Raw genomic sequence first — 20,929 nt, 5'->3', positions numbered from 1 at the left:
TATCCATTTTACTTACACATTATACAAGTTGGTTCACCAATTCCTCCTGTTTTTATTAGTTTGTTCAACCGATTAAGTTATTTTATAAATATAAACCCAATTAGTATGATGTCCGTTTTAAGTGCTGAACTGGATGGACCAAACTAATCCAACTAGTTTATAATAGTATATTTGGATAAATTTCTACATTAGTATTTATAGGGGAAAAAAAATAAAACTAAAAGATAAAAAAAAATTCAAAAAGTTAAAATTAGTTTTTAAATATAATAGCTCCTTTAAAAGTTAATTTTAAACTAACAAAATTAGTGAAAAAAATTCATTTTTTCCTTTTTCTTCTCTCTCGGAAATGTCAATGAAAAAATTATACAAATAAATCCTTACAATAGCAACTCGTATATCCAAATAGAAGTGCTCGATGAGAAATTCATATACAAAGCATCCAACCTCACCGCAAAACAATTACAATAAAATCACACATAACAAATAAAACAAAATAATCAAGAATGAAACTACAAAACTTTGCCTCATTTTCCACATTTACCACCGGGTATCGCATTAACTCACAAATATGAATAGTTTAAAGTCAATGGAGAAAGGGAGTAACTCACCCCATAATTAGATCAGATGTGAGAACATTAATTTCCGCAGGACTAAACAACAAAGGGAAAAATGAACAAATTTATTTCATGGAAAAGAAATGAGTAAAAAAATTATACGTTTTTTTCCCACAGTTGCATGCCTCCACTCCATTCCATAGATCTCAGAGAGTCAGAATCTGAAGTCAGGATCCACATCCATTGCCCAAGCAAATTTTGCCAGCAGAGATTTGTTGAAAATCTGAGTATTTCAGACATTAAGTGGTAATGGTTAGTGACAAATGAGAAAAGGTTAGTCATAAACATCAGAGCTAAGTCAGTTTGACACAGGCAAAAACGAATACGTAGTAGACACCTATGTTGGAGAATTTGAAATAGTCAACATGAGATTCTAGGTTCACACCTTAGTGTCGTTATTGTACACCAAAAACCAAAATAACTTACACCTACAGTGCAACAGTTCAGCAATGAACAAAGATATTTAGATCCTGGTGAGAAGCAACATTGCTTTAGGCTAATAAGTGTTAGAAAAAAAATTAGAAAGGAAAAAATGAAATTGTGAAGAAATTATATTGTTTTCCTCACTACAACTACATGAATTGATAATCTAATTATAGTTGAGTAAACTTTAACTATTATATGACTTTCTATTAATACATTAAGTTGCCATAATAACAATAACCCTTCAAATGTTTGGTTGTTACACCACAATAATGTCCCAAATTTCATAGCATACAATAACAACTCTTAATTTTTCTAATTACTGTTTCTAACGGTAAGCACACAAATAATGCTCTCCAACAGAAGCTTGGTTGTTATTTTATATACATACAATAATGAGAAGAAATTTACATACTTTAAGAGTAAGTCTATTAAGAATTACTCCACTTAATAACTCATGTTCTACATCAAATTTTACCGATTCTAAAATTATAAATTCTTAATACATAGATCAAGTTTGTAAATTTTTTAAAAATTTAAAAATTATTTGATATTCTATTTAGTTAATTTAAGTCAATATATAAACTGTTTTTATGATTATCTATCAATTTAAATTAATGAAATAAAATATCAAATAATTATCAAATTTTTTAAAAATTTGCAAACATGATTTATGCATATAAAATTTTTAGTTTAATAGTTGAATTATTAAAATTTGATATAGAACATAAGTTATTGAATAAAGTATAGGTAGACTTATTCTTAGAGTAAATAGATACATTCCGTCTCTACTCTTATCCAACATTGATAACTCACATAATATAAATAGAGAAACAGTCCACACCTTTTCAATAGGAACCTCGTGCCGCTTGCACCAGGCAACTGTTATCCTGGGGTCAAGGTAGTTTACCTTGGAGGTGCTCAATGCCACCGTTTTAAGATCTTCTTTTGTCTTCATGTCACGTTGTATTTTCTCAATTTTTGCATTGGTTTGAGCTATCTTTTTCTCCAGTCTGTAGATTATGTAATTCACTATCATACATCACATTTTATAATCTATACATCTCTACATATAAACATATACATACATATTATAAAAGGAATACATGTAGTAACTACTTTTTGATTTCCATTTTCATGGGACACTTTTACCCCTCTACACACTATTAAAATTTTAAAATCTTCTCACTCTCCATAGTAAATAAAAAAATCACTCACTTCCCTACTAGTATATATAATGCATAAAGATGTTGAGATAATTGTATTACGCTTCAGGATTTAAGTTTCTTTTTATCTTTCCATCCGAACCCTTTAGAGGGGGCTTTCCCTTCCTTGCCCTGTCCAAATCTGTTTTCAGCTCCTTCAAAATGGCCTACAGTTAACGAGTAAATCAACGCCAGTTATATAAGAATCTATGACAAGAAATTCATCCACGCCCAGGTTCCCAAATTTCAAGTATTCTCGTTACCTGAAGCTCATCAATCTTTTCATTCAATCTTGACATCTGTGCAGTGTGAGATTTTGAAACACTACGTTGATGATTACAAATGATAGCAACCTGTTGTGGAAAAAACACAACAATTCAACTTAAACGCAAACAGGTAAAATACATTGATGCATTATCATTGATAACATGGCATTAAAAAGGAATTTTTTAGTCAATTACCTGTTTGTTTGCATTCTGATAAACAACAATCTTTTCTGCAACATCTCCATCTTTAGTTTCCTTGTTCAACTGTTGTCACATTATTCCAGGAAAATTAAATATACAAGTCTACAATTACATGGCACAATAAAAGCTAAAATAACCCTGACTTTCATCCCCCAATATTGGGATACCAGCCTGCAAAGATTTTTTATTTTTTTTTCAATTAAATTAGTACTACAAATTTCAAAAACACAAAATTGGCATCAAATTAGTCCAACCAAAAGATAAATTCGGCGACAATTTTGTATCTTTAAGTAATGAATTTCATGAAAAAAAATCATTGGATGATTATGTTGGTACCTTAATATTTGAAAGACTTGTCCCATTTTTGGTAAAGCTTAATTCTGATGAAATAGTCACTTATCTTTCGAAAAGTCCCTCAACGAACAGAAAAAATAAGCAATAAAGGACAATCATGCACTTATTTGTTAACAGAAATCTCTAGAGGACTATCATGGCGAAACCCTAATCTTTCGAGTACCATATTGAGGGTTTATTCTAAAGGCAATAAAGGTAAACCATTATACAAATCATAATATTCTTTTATAAAATTAATCACATCAGATATTTAACTTAATTTGCTAACAATATATTTTCAGCACGTGTCTATATTACTTGGAGATTTAAAAGCATTTTGACCGTGGATAACAAGTGACAGTAAGAACAGTGTCTCACAAAATAAATGTGCTATTAGAAGTGCAAAGCAATTAATATGTTCATAAATTGTGTAGAAAATTTTTAACATGACCCTGTACAGATCCAAAGGGAATCTTGGTGCAAATTTTTGTAAGAAAAAAGGAAGTGTATGGCTACAAGAGTTCGATTAAAAATATTGTGAACAAATTTTCAATCCTAAAACTTCACTCTAAGAAGATACTCTCCTAATCTGATTTCTGGGGACAAAGGGGTAACTAACTTCACTGTCACATACATACAATGACAAAAGAATAAACTGAGCACATGTAAAAGCATAGCAGAGAACAGAATAATCTATTGTTTTCATATAATACAAGGCAGAACTTAATGTCAAGGCACTTTTTACCATATTATCTAAAGTTATAGATGCGTTGAATGTTCGAAAAACTTTTGCTGTCAGGCCAGGCATAAGTTCCTTCAGATGAGCATTTAATTTACTTGTATCCAGCATGTCAAAAAGATCATCACCAGGGCGTTTATCTGGCAATTAAGAAAAATAAATACGTAATGGCCTTTGTCTCGTAGCAATATATAAAAAATGAGAACCAGTTTCTCACTCTTTTGGAACTTCAAAATTGCATTATAAACAGGAAGCTCTACTTCAACGGTATTTTCATACTTGATAGAGTCTTTACCAAGGAAGTTAAACTGCATTAAACCAGAAAGGAAACATATCATTATTTTCCAAAAGTATTAGCAGCCAACCCCAACAATTTAAGCCAGGGATAACTGAACTTAAATACACACACACAAGGAACTGCAATTCATCACACCCAACCAAAAATTGAGAGAAAATGTAGAGAATATTATAAGCCTGAATACCCTCAGCTTGTTAGGGGCTTCTGCAGTAACATTCTCCACTTTTAATGTACAACAACCAACTGTATCAGCTTCATCATCGTCCTGAGAAAATGTAAATGAGAAACTATACATAATGAGTAAAAGCCAAAGCAATTGGCTGACATTAAAGGCAATGAGAAACAATTGCAAAAGTACATATCTGAACTGAGTCCTTTCATCAACTTCAACGAGTAAAATACATGGTTGTCAAACTCGCGAGTCAACTCGTAAACTCGTACGAGTCAACGAGTCCAGGGTAGCAAAACGAGTTGACTCGCGAATAGACTCGTTTTTGGGTAGACTCGGGTAGACTCGGGTAGACTCGGTCAGAATCGCGAGTCTGAGCCCGAGTCCACGAGTCTGGTTACGTTTTTTTTTTGACCCCTAAATGGCCCAAAACAACGTCGTTTTTGCCTAGGGTTAGTTAGTTAGTGAGTGTTAAGATAATTCTATAAGATATAGTTTAGATATACTAGTTTATCTTCTCTTTAGTTAGTTTTATCTAAATCCCTAAACTTTAGGGATTGATTATGTTTTCTGCCTATTTATTTTATTGTACCTATTCAGATTCGATAATAAGAAATTATTCATATTCAAGTTGGTACCAGAGCACTCTGGTCCAGGAACCCTAATCCAGCCGCCAACATTTAGGGTTTCTAGGGTTTTCGAATTTTGTCTGCGGCTGCCGGAGTTGACACCGCCTGCACACTCAGAGGTCGCCGATCGACCTCTCCGTCGCGATCCACCGTCATCCGCCGCCTCACGCGCTCCCACGCGCGGTTCTCGTTGAGGAAGCTCGCCGGCGCGTGGGCTTCACGCGCCGCCCTACTAGCCTCCGTTTGCGACGCAGTTTCTTCCGTTGGACTCGTCGGCCCTCCCTCTTCTCGTTTTGACCCTTTTCAGGTAGTGGGTCACACTCTAGGTGGTCTGTTGGAGGTCGTTTGGTTGCGGCCTCGGAGTTTCGTGGTCGTTTGGTGTTGTTTGGTTGCTGTCTTGAAGTTCTGTGGCTGTTTGGTTTCTGTTCGTGGTTGATTGTTTGGTGTTTTTCTTCTTTTTCTCCTCATGGCAGAGATTCCCAAGGAGAACCCAAAAATTGAATCTTCCAAAAGGGGGCTGGTCTCCTTTGCCTTTTCTGGATCACCTACTATTACATCTGAAAAGCTTAATGGTAAAAATTATTTGGATTGGTCAATTGCGGTTGAAATGTGGTTTTTAGGTCAGGGTCTTTATGATCATCTTACTAAAAGGGCGTCTGAAGTTGATAAAGAGGTGAGAGATGAATGGCAACGGACAGATTATCAACTTGTATCTCTATTGTGGCAGTCCATTGAGCCTAAATTAATGGTGCATTTTCGTCCGTACAAGACATGCTATGATATTTGGAAGAAGGCTCGAAATGTCTATGCCAATGATATCCAAAGAATATACGAGTCTGTTCATGGTCTGGCAACTCTTCGTATGGTTGATAATGATTTGCCAACGTATTTGAATCGTGCTCAATCCACTATTGATGAGCTCAAGCTAATGTTGGTTAGTGATGATCCTCAACAAATAATAAACAAACTTGATAATATGTTCATGGTGTTTATCCTTCAAGGACTCCACAAAGATTACGGATCTGTTCGAGATCAAATCTTGACAAATCCTGTCATTCCTACAGTAGAAGAACTCATAGATCGATTGATTCGGGTCCCTTCACCAGAGGCAGATCCTCACATAGAATTTGAGTCCTCTGCTTTTATCTCTAGCACAGCTGACCGTGGAAGTCGAGGGCGTGGTCGAGGTCGTGGTCGCGGTAAAGGGGGTAGAGGAAACCTCCATTGTACCTACTGTCAGAGAGATGGACATACACGAGATAGGTGTTATTCCTTGCATGGCTTTCCAAGCAAGACAGCTAATGTGGCTCAATCTCCAACTTCAGCTCCAGAGCTCAAGATTGAACCGGAGGGCAATCATCCAATCACATTATCTACCGATGATTACCAAGAGTATCTTCAATTCAAGGCAACTAAACAGGCCTCTTCTTCCATCACTGTTGCTCATACTGGTAATTCTACAGTCTGTCTCTCTCATTCTACGTCTATTGGACCTTGGGTTTTGGACTCCGGTGCTTCTGATCACCTAACTGGTAATGTCTCCCTTTTCCCTAACCTATCATCACCTAGAACTCCACACCATATCACTCTTGCAGATGGGTCAAAAGTCCAAGCCACTGGTATTGGTCAAATATCACCTCTCCCATCACTACCATTAAAATCTGTTTTACTAGTTCCTGGATGTCCCTTTAATTTGATTTCTATAAGTAAGTTGACTCGGTCACTAAACTGTGTCATAACCTTCACTTCTGATTCTTTCTTGATACAGGACCGGAGTACGGGACAGACGATTGGAGCCGGATCTGAATCACATGGTCTCTACTACCTTCAGCCTTCTACCTCTACCATATGTGCATCTATTGAGTCTCCTGGTTTAATTCATCGTCGCTTGGGTCATCCAAGCTTGAATAAATTAAGGAAAATGGTACCTCATCTCTCACGGTTGGAGTCCTTAGAGTGTGAGTCGTGTCAATTAGGGAAGCATGTTAGAGCTTCTTTTCCTAATAGTATTAATAGTCGAGCTATGTCTCCTTTTGATGTTATTCATTCTGATGTTTGGGGTCCTAGTCGCGTTCCTTCTCTTTTAGGACATAGGTATTACGTCACCTTTATTGATGATTTTTCTAGATGTACTTGGATATTTTTAATGAAAAATCGTTCTGAGTTATTCAATATTTTCCTAAGTTTCTATTCGGAGATCAAAACTCAATTTGGCAAAGTAATTCGGATTTTACGAAGTGATAATGCTAAAGAATATTTTTCAGATTGCTTCAAATCATTTATGGCTTCCCATGGCATTCTACATCAATCTAGTTGCCCTCATACACCTCAACAAAATGGTGTAGCTGAGCGAAAACATAGACATATTGTGGACACTGCTCGTACTCTTTTATTGAATGCCAATGCACCCCCAAAGTTGTGGGCCGATGCTGTCCTCACTGCAGGGTATTTAATAAATCGAATGCCATCGTCTGTCTTGAATGATCAAGTACCTCATTCCCTATTGTACCCATTGGATCCCCTTTATTCTGTTCATCCTCGTGTCTTTGGTTGTACCTGTTTTGTCCATGATCTTTTCTCAGGACGTGCTAAGTTGTCTGCTCGGGCCATCAAATGTGTTTTCTTAGGATACTCTCGTGTTCAAAAGGGGTATCGTTGTTACTCTCCTGCTACGCATCGATTTTACACCAGTGCAGATGTCACTTTCTTTGAAGATACACCATATTTTATTGCCACAGATGTTTCTCCGGTTGACTCAGATCTCCTCTCTTAGGTATTGCCTATTCCTCATTTTGATCATAGTGTGTCTCCTACCACACCTGCTACTTTAGAAGCACCAGATCCTCCCGCACTACCAGAGTCTGACCATCCTCTACACCGATTTGGGATAACTTATGAGCGTCAATCACATACTGTTGTTCCTCCCAATGATTCTTCAATTGAGCCATGTGATTCTACTCCTGCTTCAGTCTCCTCACCTACTCCGGCCCCACCTACCTCAGTTGACTTGCCCATTGCTCTTCGTAAAGGTAGTCGTTCTACTTGTAATCCTCATCCTATTTATAACTTTCTTTCATATCATCGTTTGTCTCCTACCTATTATGTTTTTGTCTCTGCTATTTCCTCTATTACCATTCCCAAGACTGTACAGGAGGCCTTAACCCATCCAGGATGGCGTCAAGCAATGATTGATGAGATGACAGCTTTAGACTTCAATCACACTTGGGTACTTGTCCCACCTCCGCCTGGAAAATCTGTTGTTGGTTGTCAGTGGGTATTTAATGTTAAAGTGGGCCCTGATGGACAGGTGGATAGATTGAAAGCTCGTCTTGTGGCTAAGGGATACACGCAAGTATATGGTTTGGATTACAGCGACACCTTCTCTCCAGTTGCGAAGATGGCCTTAGTTCGTCTCTTCTTAGCTATGGCTGCTATGAGGCATTGGCCTTTGTTTCAATTAGACATCAAAAATGCCTTCTTACATGGTGATTTGGAGGAGGAGATTTATATGGATCAACCTCCTGGGTTTGTTGCTCAAGGGGGGTCTGGTCTTGTATGTAAATTACAAAAGTCCTTGTATGGCCTCAAACAATCACCTCGTGCTTGGTTTGGTCGGTTTAGCAAAGTTATACAGGAATTTGGAATGATCCGCTGCGAGACAGACCACTCTGTTTTCTTTAGACGCTCATCGACACATAGATTTATCTATCTTGTTGTTTATGTAGATGATATTGTGATTACAGGTGATGATCAGGAGGGCATCAAGGCACTGAAGCAACACTTATTTAAACACTTTCAAACTAAGGATTTAGGTCCCCTACGTTATTTCCTCGGGATTGAGGTCGCTCAGTCAAAGTCCGGTATTGCTATTTCTCAGAGAAAATATGCCCTTGATATTCTAGAAGAGACCGGACTTACAGATTGTAAGCCAGTTGACACTCCCATGGATCCTAATGTGAAGCTTATGCCTAATCAGGGGGAGCCTTATCCTGACCCAGGGAGATATCGGAGATTAGTGGGCAAATTGAATTATCTCACCATGACCAGACCTGATATATCCTTTCCTGTCAGCGTTGTAAGTCAATTTCTTAACTCTCCCTGTGAGAGTCATTGGCTTGCAGTTGTTCGAATCCTTAGATACATCAAAAGATCACCAGGAAAAGGACTTGTTTACAATGATAGAGGACATACAAACATTGTTGGGTATTCAGATGCAGATTGGGCAGGTGATGCAAGTGATAGGCGGTCAACATCAGGCTATTGTGTCTTCATGGGTGGTAATCTTGTCTCATGGAAGAGTAAAAAGCAAAGTGTTGTTGCACGATCAAGTACAGAAACAGAATATCGTGCTATGGCTCACACCACATGTGAGCTCTTATGGCTAAAATTCTTAATTCAAGAGTTGCAGTTTTGCAAGGTTGGTCATATGGAACTAGTTTGTGATAACCAGACAGCTTTATACCTCTCCTCTAATCCAGTTTTTCATGAGAGAACAAAGCATATAGAGGTTGACTGCCATTTCATCAGAGAAAAGATCCTCTCCGGTATCATCAAGACCTCCTCAGTTTGCTCCAAGGATCAACTTGCAGATATCTTTACTAAATCTTTACGTGGTCCTAGGATAACATATATATGTAACAAGCTAGATGCATATGATATATATGCTCCAGCTTGAGGGGGAGTGTTAAGATAATTCTATAAGATATAGTTTAGATATACTAGTTTATCTTCTCTTTAGTTAGTTTTATCTAAATCCCTAAACTTTAGGGATTGATTATGTTTTCTGCCTATTTATTTTATTGTACCTATTCAGATTCGATAATAAGAAATTATTCATATTCAAGTGTGAGAAAACCATTTTCCCTGCGCGCGAGCTTCCTCCACCATTCTCACGTTTTTGAGTCTCCCTCCCCACCATTGGAACACCCATCTCCGCAGCAACAAACGCGCAGCTCCGCCTCAACGAACGCGCATCTCCGCCGCTACGAACGCGCGTCTCCGCCGCTGCGAATGCACGTCTCCGCCGCTACGAACGCGCGTCTCCGCCGCTACGAACGCGCATCTCCGCCGCTGCAAACGCACGTCTCCGCCGCTACGAACGGTGCCGCAATCGAACGCCACCGCATACGAACGTGCGTCTGGGAAGGACGCGAGTCTGTTTTCTCTCCCTCCGCCGCATCTTCTGCCGCATACGAATGCCTCATTGCAGCTTCCAGTGTCATCGTGAGTGTTAGTTCTCAGTTCTGACTCTTAACATTTTTTGATTTTTTGGTTTGTTGGTGTTATTCACAATTTACATACTTAGTCTCTTACTCCTATAATTGCAAGATGTCTGAAACCGGTGGTGGCTCAAAGTCTTCAAGTACCCTTATCATCAAATGAAGAGGATGAGGTTGAAGAAAATGAAGATGATGATGATGCACATGAATTTGTTGGAGGATTGGAGTTTGATTGATAAATTTAGATCTTGTTTTATGTTTTTGATTTGTGGACTTATGTGTTTTCGACTTTTGGTTGTTCATGTATGGTTAAGATTTGTATTATGACATTTTATTGTTGTTATTTGACTTATTTCAGACTTAGAATGTTAAAATAGTGATATCATATTGTGTGTGTTTATGTTTTTTAATATCTTTTACTATTAGGTAGACTCTTACGAGTCTACGAGTCGAGTCTACGAGAGCTCCACGAGTTTGTGTAGACTCTCGAGTTTGACAACCTTGGTTAGCATAAACAAGTCCAAGCTAGTATATTTGCAGAAATCATACCTTCTCATTGCCAGCCCTCAAAGCTAATTTGTCAATAAGATACGTAGCAACAGCTATTTGCTTCTTTGAAATATCTTTGCTAGTAAAATCTTGTGTGTATGCAGCCCTAATGTTCCCTACATAACCCTGCACCCAGGTTTCAAGATGTAAAGTATAAATTAACTGGCTCTTTTATATATCATAAAAATATAATGTGAAAATACAGAATTCATAAAAGCTGATAAACATAGCATGAAAGTACCTTCAACATCCTGGCTTTCTCATATTTTTCCTTGTCGCTTTGCCCCTTCAAGGAACTACTAGCTGCCAGAAACACATATTTGAATAATTTAGGATTGATTGGATCATTCCAGAAGGCTAACCAAGTAACTGTTTTGTCATGTCTTATCTCCTTCCATCTGCCAAGGTTACACAATCCAATCATGGTAAAAAAATTATAAAATTGACTTTCAATTTTGCCTTTTAGAATTTTTCTCCAAGGCAATTGGAAAAAATATCATACCTTTCACCAGGAATAGGACATTCAGGAAGTGGTGCATCCTTCCCAATATTAATTGTGATATCATGTGGATGGATGCGTCTTTTCAACTTGCCCATCTATAACATAAATTGAAGTCAATAAGTAGAAGATAATAACACCTGTCAAAGTTCTTAAGATGCACCCACAGTGTATTAAAACCATTATATCTAAAATTAGTCTATATGTTTCTATTTCCTGTGACAAGCATCATAACAACCTTGGGATGCTCTCCACGGCCTCTGAACAATCCTGGTGGCTCAACTCTGAAATTCCCCACCTAAAAGAGATTTAAGGGATATCAGTCATAAAATTAAAATGTTTCCCAAAGAATAACTTTAAATTAATAATTTGCATTATTTAGGATATTCAAAAGTAAAAGCTTGAATAGAGAAAGATCCCGATATTAAATACGACACTAGTTAAAATGTAAATTATCATGAACATATAACCCCTTTAAAGCAACCATTTTCTAGAAACAATAATGAATACAAAAACACTTTTATAGCCCATAGTAGCATAACTGTGACTGTAGAAGACTTTATGTTGACAATACACAGCATTGTGCAGTAACAAAATAAACCAAATAAGACAGCACAACACCACAAAATCTTATTTCCTTCATCCAACCAACAAAATTGATCAAAGCCAAAAGAAAAAAGTATTTTTATATAAGACTCACATTTTTCAAAAAGTTGCATAGAATTGATTTTGTGCCTTTAAATATAATTGAGGTATGTATCCAAATTAATCTCAACCACAAAATATACATTTGATAGTGGGTACGGTGTGGGGAATTGACTTTTGGTCAAAACAACCAAGCCCTAAGTGTGTGTTACTCATCTCACTCTCTTGCCCTGACCCTTGTGGAAATTTATCTATTATTTTGTCTTCTTAAAGAGGTAAGTTTCATTAGCCCGCATTGTACTTGATTACCATAAAAAGAAACAAAAGTTTAAGCCGACATAATATGGTATTGATGCAAGAACCCAATAGCAGCAAGACAGCATAAGCTTAGAGAACAAATCACCTTAGTATTTTAGCTTAGCTCTGATGTCAGAAATTTTTGTATTCTTTTATAACCTTCCCTAGAAGTTGTTAGGAACTTATGAGTGGACTGTACAACACCAAGTTTAGGGGTATTTTATTATTTTTCACCATATATTTGTTTTCTTTTGGTGGGTTGCTAGTGGGCTTGGGTTGTTCTTTAGATGCTTTAGAGTCTTACTTTGATGTCTAATTGTTTCTCAATAGATTAGAAGGCACAAAATCCTATCTTATTAGTTCTATTTCTACCTCATGCTTGTCAGATAATTCATGGCTCTATTTAAGCAGCTATAACTTCCTTTTAAATCAATGATTAGATTAAGAATTATGGAGCATACCGCTCCCTTCTCAGTGATGCAGAAATTGTGCAGAACTGGCATTTTAGATGGATGTTGGGGCCCTCACTGCAATTTTCCATAGTGCAATGGATATTCATGCCTCCAAAGAACCCCTCCCTGCCTCCAACTCATCCTCGCTGACTCCAATGGACCCAACCTTACGCCATTCTAGAAGTTCATAATGAGACCACACCACAATGGTGCATTATTCTATCATTCACCATTTTCTTCCAGCATGTTATTACTTGCCTTAGAATTTAATCTTAGGATCTAACTCAACCCTTCAAAACTAGTTTATAAGGTATGGATTGCCCAAGTTTTATAAGCTTTATTTAAGCCATTTCTTTAGTCAATATGAAACTAAACCACCACCCTTGAGACTGCAATTAAAGCAACCCTCAAAGATGTTGCAACTAAGGAGACTTTCCAACACTCCCTCTCACACCTAGAGCTACCAGCTTAGAGCGTAGCAAATGCAGGTGAGGTGACCTAACAATGGATGATCTTAGAATTTGGATTTTATGGTCTAAATCAACTCCAAAAAACTAACTAGTAAGGTGAGGACTGAGTTTTATAAACTTTATTTAAGTCATATCTATAATCAAATTGGGACTGAACCACCACCCTTGAGGCTACAACTAAAGTGGGCTAGGGGTCACTCGCTTAATGCAGCTTTCCAACATTCTGTACATCATTTTGAGTTTGTGATGTTCTATTTGTTCCTAACACATAAAGTCCACCAATTTTGGACTAGCAATGTTCTATTTTAATTAGGTCAGCTCTTACAAGTTCACAAGTTAAATCTATGATCGCACCACAAGTTTATGTAAACTCTCAAGTTTGACAATTTTTCTATTTGGTGCCTATAAACTTTACTGTTGTTATCCCAAGCTCATGTTAGAAACCCCTCATCTAGAACCGCTCCCCTGCCCTACAAAAAAAACAAAATTAAAATTCCACTGTCCTTCCTACATTAAGAATTTTATTGAACCAAATAATTGAAAGAGAGGATTCTATTAATTTGTTTCTTACTAATTACATTTTTCTATTACCCTATTACATAGATACATTTGTTCCTAAAACAGATAACTATGAAAATAAACAAAAATAAAGGAAATAAGAAAAGATTATAAAATAATATCAAATCTCCTATGATACTCCTATTTACAACACAAATATAATCACTTGATAATCTGCAATTCTAATCTTCCTTGATGTGAATCTCTATTGAACCAACTCTCGCAAATGCTTAATCTGTTAGGTCAAGGCTCATGAATGGTTTTATATCTAACAGTATCAAACTCCCAACTTCATTTATATATAGATACGTTCAAGAACTATAATGAAAAGACTCAACGGGGAGCACAAGGAATGATTTTGTTTTGTCATTTCTTAAAAACTTCAATGTCAACAATTAAGCAAATTGTTATGCAATATACAACTGAATCGGAAATTTTAGGGCCTCTTTATTTTGAGAAAATGTTTTCCTTTTTCATTTCTTGTTTTCATTTATAATCACAAAAATGTAGCATTGTGTTCATTTTGTTTTTTTTTTTTTTGTATATGAAACAATGAATACAATTGTTTCTTATACAAATTTTTGCAAACAGAAAAGTGAAAACAAAAAACATTTTCACAAACCAAATAGTCCCTTATATTAACAAGAAAAAGTAAATGAATAATAACTATACACTACTAGTTGCGACAGTACAATGACTGCAGCTCCTCTGGTCAGTATTAATCACTTCAAATTTCAGTTAGCATCAAATTATGATAGAGATAAAGGGCAAGTGAACATCCAACTTTGTAATACTAACTCCTAATTAATTCATGAAAAGGATAAATCAAGATTAGGTGAAGTAATATCTTTCCATTCACAAAATATAATGGCGGGATCACAGATGGTCATAAACTCTCTGGACAAATTCTAAGACAGAAACCAGATAACATTGTTTTTAAGAGAGATTCAAAGGGGTTTTAGTTGGGCACACCGAGAGAGAGAGAGAGAGAGAGAGGATTAAACCTTCTCTTTAACTCCATCAACAATAGCCCACATGTATTTTTCCTCTTGTTTCATTTTCTCCTCCTTCAAGGCCTTCTTCTCCTGCATGAAAAGAAGACTAAAAAGGTCAACACTTGCTAGCACAATAAAAGACACTAACTATAACATCTCAGGTAAACTAATTAAAAACATCACAAAACTAGCATATATGCAATATATATACAATTATATAGTTATATTATACAAAGCATATCCCAGAAAGAAACACTAAAAATCAAAAGCTTCGCAAGGAAATATAACTTGTATAAGATTAACCATGACCTTTATTTTATGAATAGGCCGAGTTTCATTTCTGCTCCTTTCCAATAGATTGTAAAAAAATTAACCTATAACAATAATGCTTGTAAGACCAAAAAAATATGTACTATGACCAATAGTATGCAGTGGACCATAGTTGTCAGAATCATGAAACAGATTGTAGAACGTATTATTCTATGTGTTGCAGATCTGAATGACACTGATATCAGCGCAGAACTCATTTTAATGGGATTGTAGTAGGATTGCATGCTGGATCATAAATTTGATGGGATTGTGAAATCCATAGATTCCGGCTGATGCACCAAATCCAAGAATAATCCAGCCCAAACCGAGAATAAAATCCAAAAAAGATTAACCCTTTGTCTACCAGTCTAGAGGGAAATGGAAATTAACCAAACAAAATATCATTGCTCAAGGCTGATACAAACTGTGATGAGCATTGACTTAGGTTTTGCAACTGGCAACTGAATATCTGGACTTCAGAGCAGTGACTTGGGTGCTGGGACCTGCAAAGATTGGGTCCTGATGCAACTACCCCTGCTTTGGGTCCCTTCTATTTCTGGGTATTGCCTTTCTTCCATCCATTTCCGGGTATTTTTGTGTAAGGATATAATGCTATCTAAAATAAACACAGAAAATCTTAGAATTATATAACACTCCTTTTCGCTGTTTGCCATTTTGAATTTTAAATGAATTTATTAATGTTAGTTGTAATTATAAGATATCTTGGCCATCTTGTGTTACACGTCTACATTCTCTATCCAATCCTAAGTAGGATCTATGAGTTCAACAAGCATGATTTGGATAGTACAGAACTAAAGCAGATAAAATCAATCAATAAATATATGCATGTGAAACTGGAAAAAAAAACTAATATCTATTTTAAAAAGTAAAAGAAGCTTTGACATATTAATTTCTATCAGTCAAATGAAATTACACAACGCAACTTACTTCTGAACTCATTTGTTTCTTCTTCTCCTTTTCACTTTGGTACCAATCATAGATTGGGGAGAAGTCACAATCTTTCAAATTCTGAATTACATGATTTTTTCCTAGCAGCTTACGCCAGTCATTCCAAAAATTATCCTTGAATCTATCTTTCTGCATGTAATCTGTATCTCGCATGACTGCAAACATCGTGGCAACCTGCAATATATGTTCAAATTCATAATATGGTCAAAAACTCGGAGAAAAGAAAAATTTATAAGATGAGAACCGTTAACCAGGAATACTTAAGTGGCTTCAATTCCTCAAAAATATAAACATGAGCTAATAGCCACCCAAAATCATTAAAGCATTTTTCAGAGATAAAATCCCACCTCCTCTTGCTCAGGAGTCAAAACCACTGGCTTCCCCTTATAGAGCATCTTTACCCTATGAGCCTGGTATGGAGGTGGGAAAATAACACCATTGTGAACCAATGTAGTCCATTTTTTCTGTCCATCACCAGAGCTAGGAAGAAGCTTAGTAGATTTGGAATATTCTGAATTTTTTCCTGTTTTTTTGAACTTCTTGGGCCGTTTCTTTAAAGATAGGGAAGTAGCCCTATTAACTTTAGTGACATTTGTAAACTTCTTCAAGGAAGACGATTTATCTGCAGATGACACTGATTTCTTTATTCTTTGGGAGAGAGGAATATCATCATCATCATCATCATCATGCTCTACCTTTGGCTCAGGTTTCACTGATACTTGTTTAGCATTGATTGATGAAGATGAATCTAAGAGTCTTGCCTTCTTAAATGAAGAGTGTAAGGAATCGATCTTATCTAGTGGTCGCTTAACAGACAGTGTAGATGGCCTTTCCTTTTCAATACCAACCCTCGGTCCAACTTGTGGTCCTTTCTGAACTTTTGAAATTGGTTTCTTCTGATCAGAGTCATCATAGTTACTAACAGATGTTCCCAAATTAGAATTCCACGATAACCTTGCTGACAAAGGGATATCATCGTCGTCGTCATCAGAGTTACTAACAGATGTTCCCAAATTAGAATTCCACGATAACCTTGCTGACAAAGGGATATCATCGTCGTCGTCATCAGAGTCTTCAAAAGATCGCTTAGGAACAACATGGGTTGCTTTGCTAGAATTTTTAGAGTTCACATTCAACCTAGCACCCAATGATTTATTATCATCCTCATCCATAGAGTCTTCACAATTGTTTTTAGGAAGATGTTTCATAGAACTTTTTCTCTCCTTACCATCAATGGGAATTTTCTGTTCTGATATAGGCTTTTCTTTGACGCTCAATGATGGTGACATTGAATTTGCTAAAGGCGACTTCACATGATAGGTCTTGAGATTTGAAGTTGATGCTTGTGAGATACCTACAGTAGATTTCATGGCGGAAACTTTAGAGGATGGGACATTTGACTTCTGACCCTTCTGTAAACTAGAACTTTGGCCATTTGACTTCCTGACTTCTGAATGCAATAGATTTTTCTTTGGTGTGCTCCTTTTGAAAGTTATTGGCTCATCATCATCAAAATCATACGACATGTTTAATTTACCAGAAGCCTTAACAGCCATTACTCAACTATGGAATGTGTTGGCATATATATATATGTCACACCATGTTCTGGAGAGAAAACAAGGAGGAAGTTATAAGTTCCAGCCCTAGTACTACTCTAGCTTATTAAATAAACTTCTCAAGAAACACTAATGTGATAAGCTAGTTTTAGTTAATGGATAAGCTTACTAGTAATTTTTTGAAGAAGCTATGTGAAAAAGCTTCGATAAATTAGCTTATGATAAATTAGCTTATACATAAGCTAATTTTAGCTTATGGAGAAGTATATTTCATGTTTTCTTCCTATAAGTGTTTTTATAGAAATTTATCAAAAACAAACCCCAAAATTACATAGCAAACTTCAATGGCAATTGGCAACACCACGGAAATATCAATTCTACACAACAATTACAAGAAAAGTTAAAAGCAACTTGATGCAGTTTCAAGATGGTGAATTTAAACTTTTGGTATCTTAGCTACATTCTAAAGCCAACTGAAGTTACGAAAACCTATCCTATCATCAATTTAAAATTTTGGCATATAAAATGAATTACAAAGCACATTATGAATTATGTGGTGAGTGAAGAAGAAGATGCTAAACTGAACCAAGAATGCCCAAACACCAATACTTGCCTCTTACATAACAAAATACTAAGTAGAACAAAGTGACTAATTAGATGTGAAGAAAATACTAAGATTCTATCAGATAGCAATCGATCATATGGGTAAGATAGAGGAATGGAGCAGCTGAGCTAGGAATTAAAAAGTGATGAATTAGATGTGGAGAGGAAAAGGGGATTAGGATTATTACCTGTGAATAAGTGAGAGAGTTTGGTATGGAAGAGAGTGGGAAGGTAGCTGGGAGAGAGAAGAGCAGTTGCCAGTTAGGGTGAGAAAATCTCAGGACAGGACAGGTATTTGGGTCGGGATGGGAGCGAAAACATTAAGGATTAAGGAGCTGATACTTGAGAGAGAGTTTCGGACTTGGCATCTGCTGATATCATCATCTAACATCATTAAATTTAATTTCCATTCTCACCCTTCTTAGTTCTTACTTTCTACTTTCTCTTTCTTTTTTTGTTTATTTTTGGCTCTAATTTCAGTTTCTATGTTCTGCTGCCATTTACACTTTCTCCAATGAGCTCATTGTTATACTCCAGGCCAACTTCTACTTTCTCAATACCATTTTTATTTTTTTGTATTTTTTATAAAAAAAATACTTTTTTCTACAAATTAATTTTTGAAACGTATTTTTGGACATTTGTTTTTTCAGTATTTCAGAAACTAATTTTTGAAATGTGTAAAAGATAATATCATAATAGCATTTCATAAATTAGTTTATCTAACAATTATCATTTTATAGTTACGATATGGTGGTTATGTTTAATTAGATCATTTAAGTTCTTTGTTAGTTCGTTTAGTTTTCTTAAGGTTTAACTTATTGTCATGGTTTACACCTAAGTTTCTTTATATATGTAAGATTTTATGAGTTCACCTCTTAGAGCGTGTTTGGATATATGTTGAAAACGTGAAAAATCATGTTCAACGTGGAAACTTTTTACGTTTTCAACATATATCCAAACACGCTGTTAATCCTTTCCAACTCCTACGATAACGTCAAATGCTTGTCAATTCATTCAACACAATAAAGCAATAGAAAGAAATCAAATGGAATAAGAATCACACAAGAGTAGAAGAAATTAATTCATTAATAGGTATACAACGCTATGCCCAGACCTATAGACAAAGAGGACTACTCATAGGTAGTTTATTAACACAACAAAAATCAAAATGGAAGAAAACAAAATGTGGAGACAGAGAGAGATAATCCTTCATTTCCTAGAATTTTTTACTGTAATAATATTTTTTTAAAAAATTCAAAATTGAACCTCCCCTATAATTATTTACCCAAATAAACTTGTTTTCTGTAGCTTCCGAACCGAATTTCAAGAAGTTTATTTTTTTTTTACACAAAAACAGTTTTATTAATTATATGAATTTATATATAAAATAATTTATAAATATAAAAATGGCTTAAATATGTTTTTAATCTCTCAAATTTAAGGTAAATTTATTTTTGGTCCCTCAAATTTAAAACGGTTGTTTTTAGTCCTTGTAATTTTCAAAACTCTTGTTTTAGTCCCTTAGATTACCAATATTATATTTGAAAGTGACTAATTAAGACAGTTATGCGATATTAACCAGATTTAATGTGATATTTTCACTAATAGGAATACCGATAGGTAGATTTTATGCAATAATATTTGATAAATTTTTTAACAAAATTTGAATATAAGGACTAAAATAAGATTTTTTGAAATTACAGGGACTAAAAATAACAATTTTAAATTTGAGGGATCAAAAATAAATTTATCCTAAATTTGAGGGACTAAAAACATATTTAAGCCTATAAAAATTTATAATATTAATAATTTATACTTTTATGAAGCAATAAATTTAATAATTCATAATTTTAACAAATTATAATTTTAATGAGTTATAAAGTTAATAAGTTATATTTTTAATAATTTAAAATTTTAATAAGTTATAATATTAATAATTTATACTTTTAATAATTTATAATTTTAATATGTTATAATTTTAATAATTTAAATTTTAAAAATTGGCCTTGTTTCTTTATTTTTTAAAAATATAGAATTATATTTTATTCATTACATAATTTTAAAATAAAATATTATTATTATTATTTAAAAATTCTGTATATAAAATAAGGTATTATGTTTATTTTTTATTTAAATAATTTAATTTTATAAAAAAAAAAATTAATGGTATAGAAAATTTTATAGTTCATATATAATAACAATAATAATAATAATTTTATAATATTAATGATTTATAATTTTATTAAGTTATAATTTTAATAAGTCATAATTTTAATAAGTTATAATTTTAATAATTTATAACTTTAATAAGTTATAATTTTAATAATGTATAATGTTAATAATTTATAATATTAATAATTAATAATTTTAATAATTTATAATATTAATAATTTATAATTTTAATAATTTATAATAATAGTAATAATAATTATTATTATTATTATTTTATAATTTATAATTTAATAATTTATAATTTTAATAAGTTATAATTTTAATAAGTTAGAATTTTAATAAATTATAATTTTAATAAGTTAGAATTTTAATAAGTTAGAATTTTAATAAGTTGTAGTTTTAATAATGTATAATTTTAATAATTTATAATATTAATAATTTATAATTTTAATAATTTATAATATTAATAACTTAAATATTATATTCATAAAGAGAGAGTGCATTAAAAATAAAAATTCATAACATTAAGACAAAGTGAATATTATATTAAGATAGAGTGAATTACATAAGGTTTTTAATCTCCGTAATGGTGCCCAGCTCCACAACGAGGGCGACATTTGTGGGTTACGTCGTGGTGGTTGCTGCTCAATAGGATTTGGATCATCATCAATGACTGGTTGTTGGAAAGCAACTAAAGAACTACCAGATTCATTAGCAAAATTTGGTTGGTAAAGAAATTGTATATATGATTGTGCTAAA

The 20,929-nt window shown here is 34.4% G+C and overlaps 1 protein-coding gene across 5 annotated transcripts; it reads right to left on the bottom strand.

Moving 5' to 3' along the window:
• Positions 1-504: 504 nt before the first annotated feature.
• On the bottom strand, positions 505-18,470 carry LOC109815601 (DNA topoisomerase 1 beta). Of its 5 annotated transcripts, none has more exons than XR_014427662.1 (17): positions 18,187-18,470; positions 16,187-17,444; positions 15,819-16,013; positions 14,571-14,651; positions 11,383-11,442; positions 11,148-11,242; positions 10,887-11,043; positions 10,646-10,771; positions 4,264-4,344; positions 3,999-4,089; positions 3,788-3,921; positions 2,704-2,772; positions 2,506-2,595; positions 2,306-2,409; positions 1,882-2,050; positions 1,000-1,084; positions 505-837 (listed from the first exon to the last, which is right to left on the bottom strand). XR_014427662.1 is itself a non-coding variant. In XM_083059391.1 (17 exons), exons 2-16 carry the CDS (start codon positions 17,393-17,395, stop codon positions 1,037-1,039), a joined length of 2,667 nt encoding a protein of 888 aa, XP_082915517.1. In that variant the 5' UTR covers positions 17,396-17,444; positions 18,187-18,470; the 3' UTR covers positions 505-837; positions 1,000-1,036. The 5 variants fall into 5 exon arrangements, 4 of the variants coding, with proteins under 4 accessions (XP_082915517.1, XP_020235943.1, XP_029130653.1 ...); XM_083059391.1 differs by having other exon boundaries at positions 1,000-1,042; XM_020380354.3 differs by lacking the exon at positions 1,000-1,084 and having other exon boundaries at positions 18,187-18,467.
• Between the last annotated feature and the right edge of the window lie 2,459 nt (positions 18,471-20,929).

Source organism: Cajanus cajan, chromosome 7, assembly GCF_000230855.2.
Source record: "Cajanus cajan strain Asha chromosome 7, NIPB_CcT2T_4, whole genome shotgun sequence".
Classification (NCBI taxonomy): domain Eukaryota; kingdom Viridiplantae; phylum Streptophyta; class Magnoliopsida; order Fabales; family Fabaceae; genus Cajanus; species Cajanus cajan.
This window is presented reverse-complemented; position numbering and strand designations above follow the sequence as displayed.

Excerpts from the sequence above, each read along its gene's own strand:
- LOC109815601 (XM_020380354.3), bottom strand. The coding sequence starts at position 17,395 with ATGGCTGTTAAGGCTTCTGGTAAATTAAACATGTCGTATGATTTTGAT. Across the intron at positions 14,652-15,818 it reads AGAAACAAATGAGTTCAGAA|GAGAAGAAGGCCTTGAAGGA; the intron begins GTAAGTTGCGTT and ends CTTTTCATGCAG. Across the intron at positions 11,243-11,382 it reads GCCGTGGAGAGCATCCCAAG|ATGGGCAAGTTGAAAAGACG; the intron begins GTTGTTATGATG and ends TTTATGTTATAG.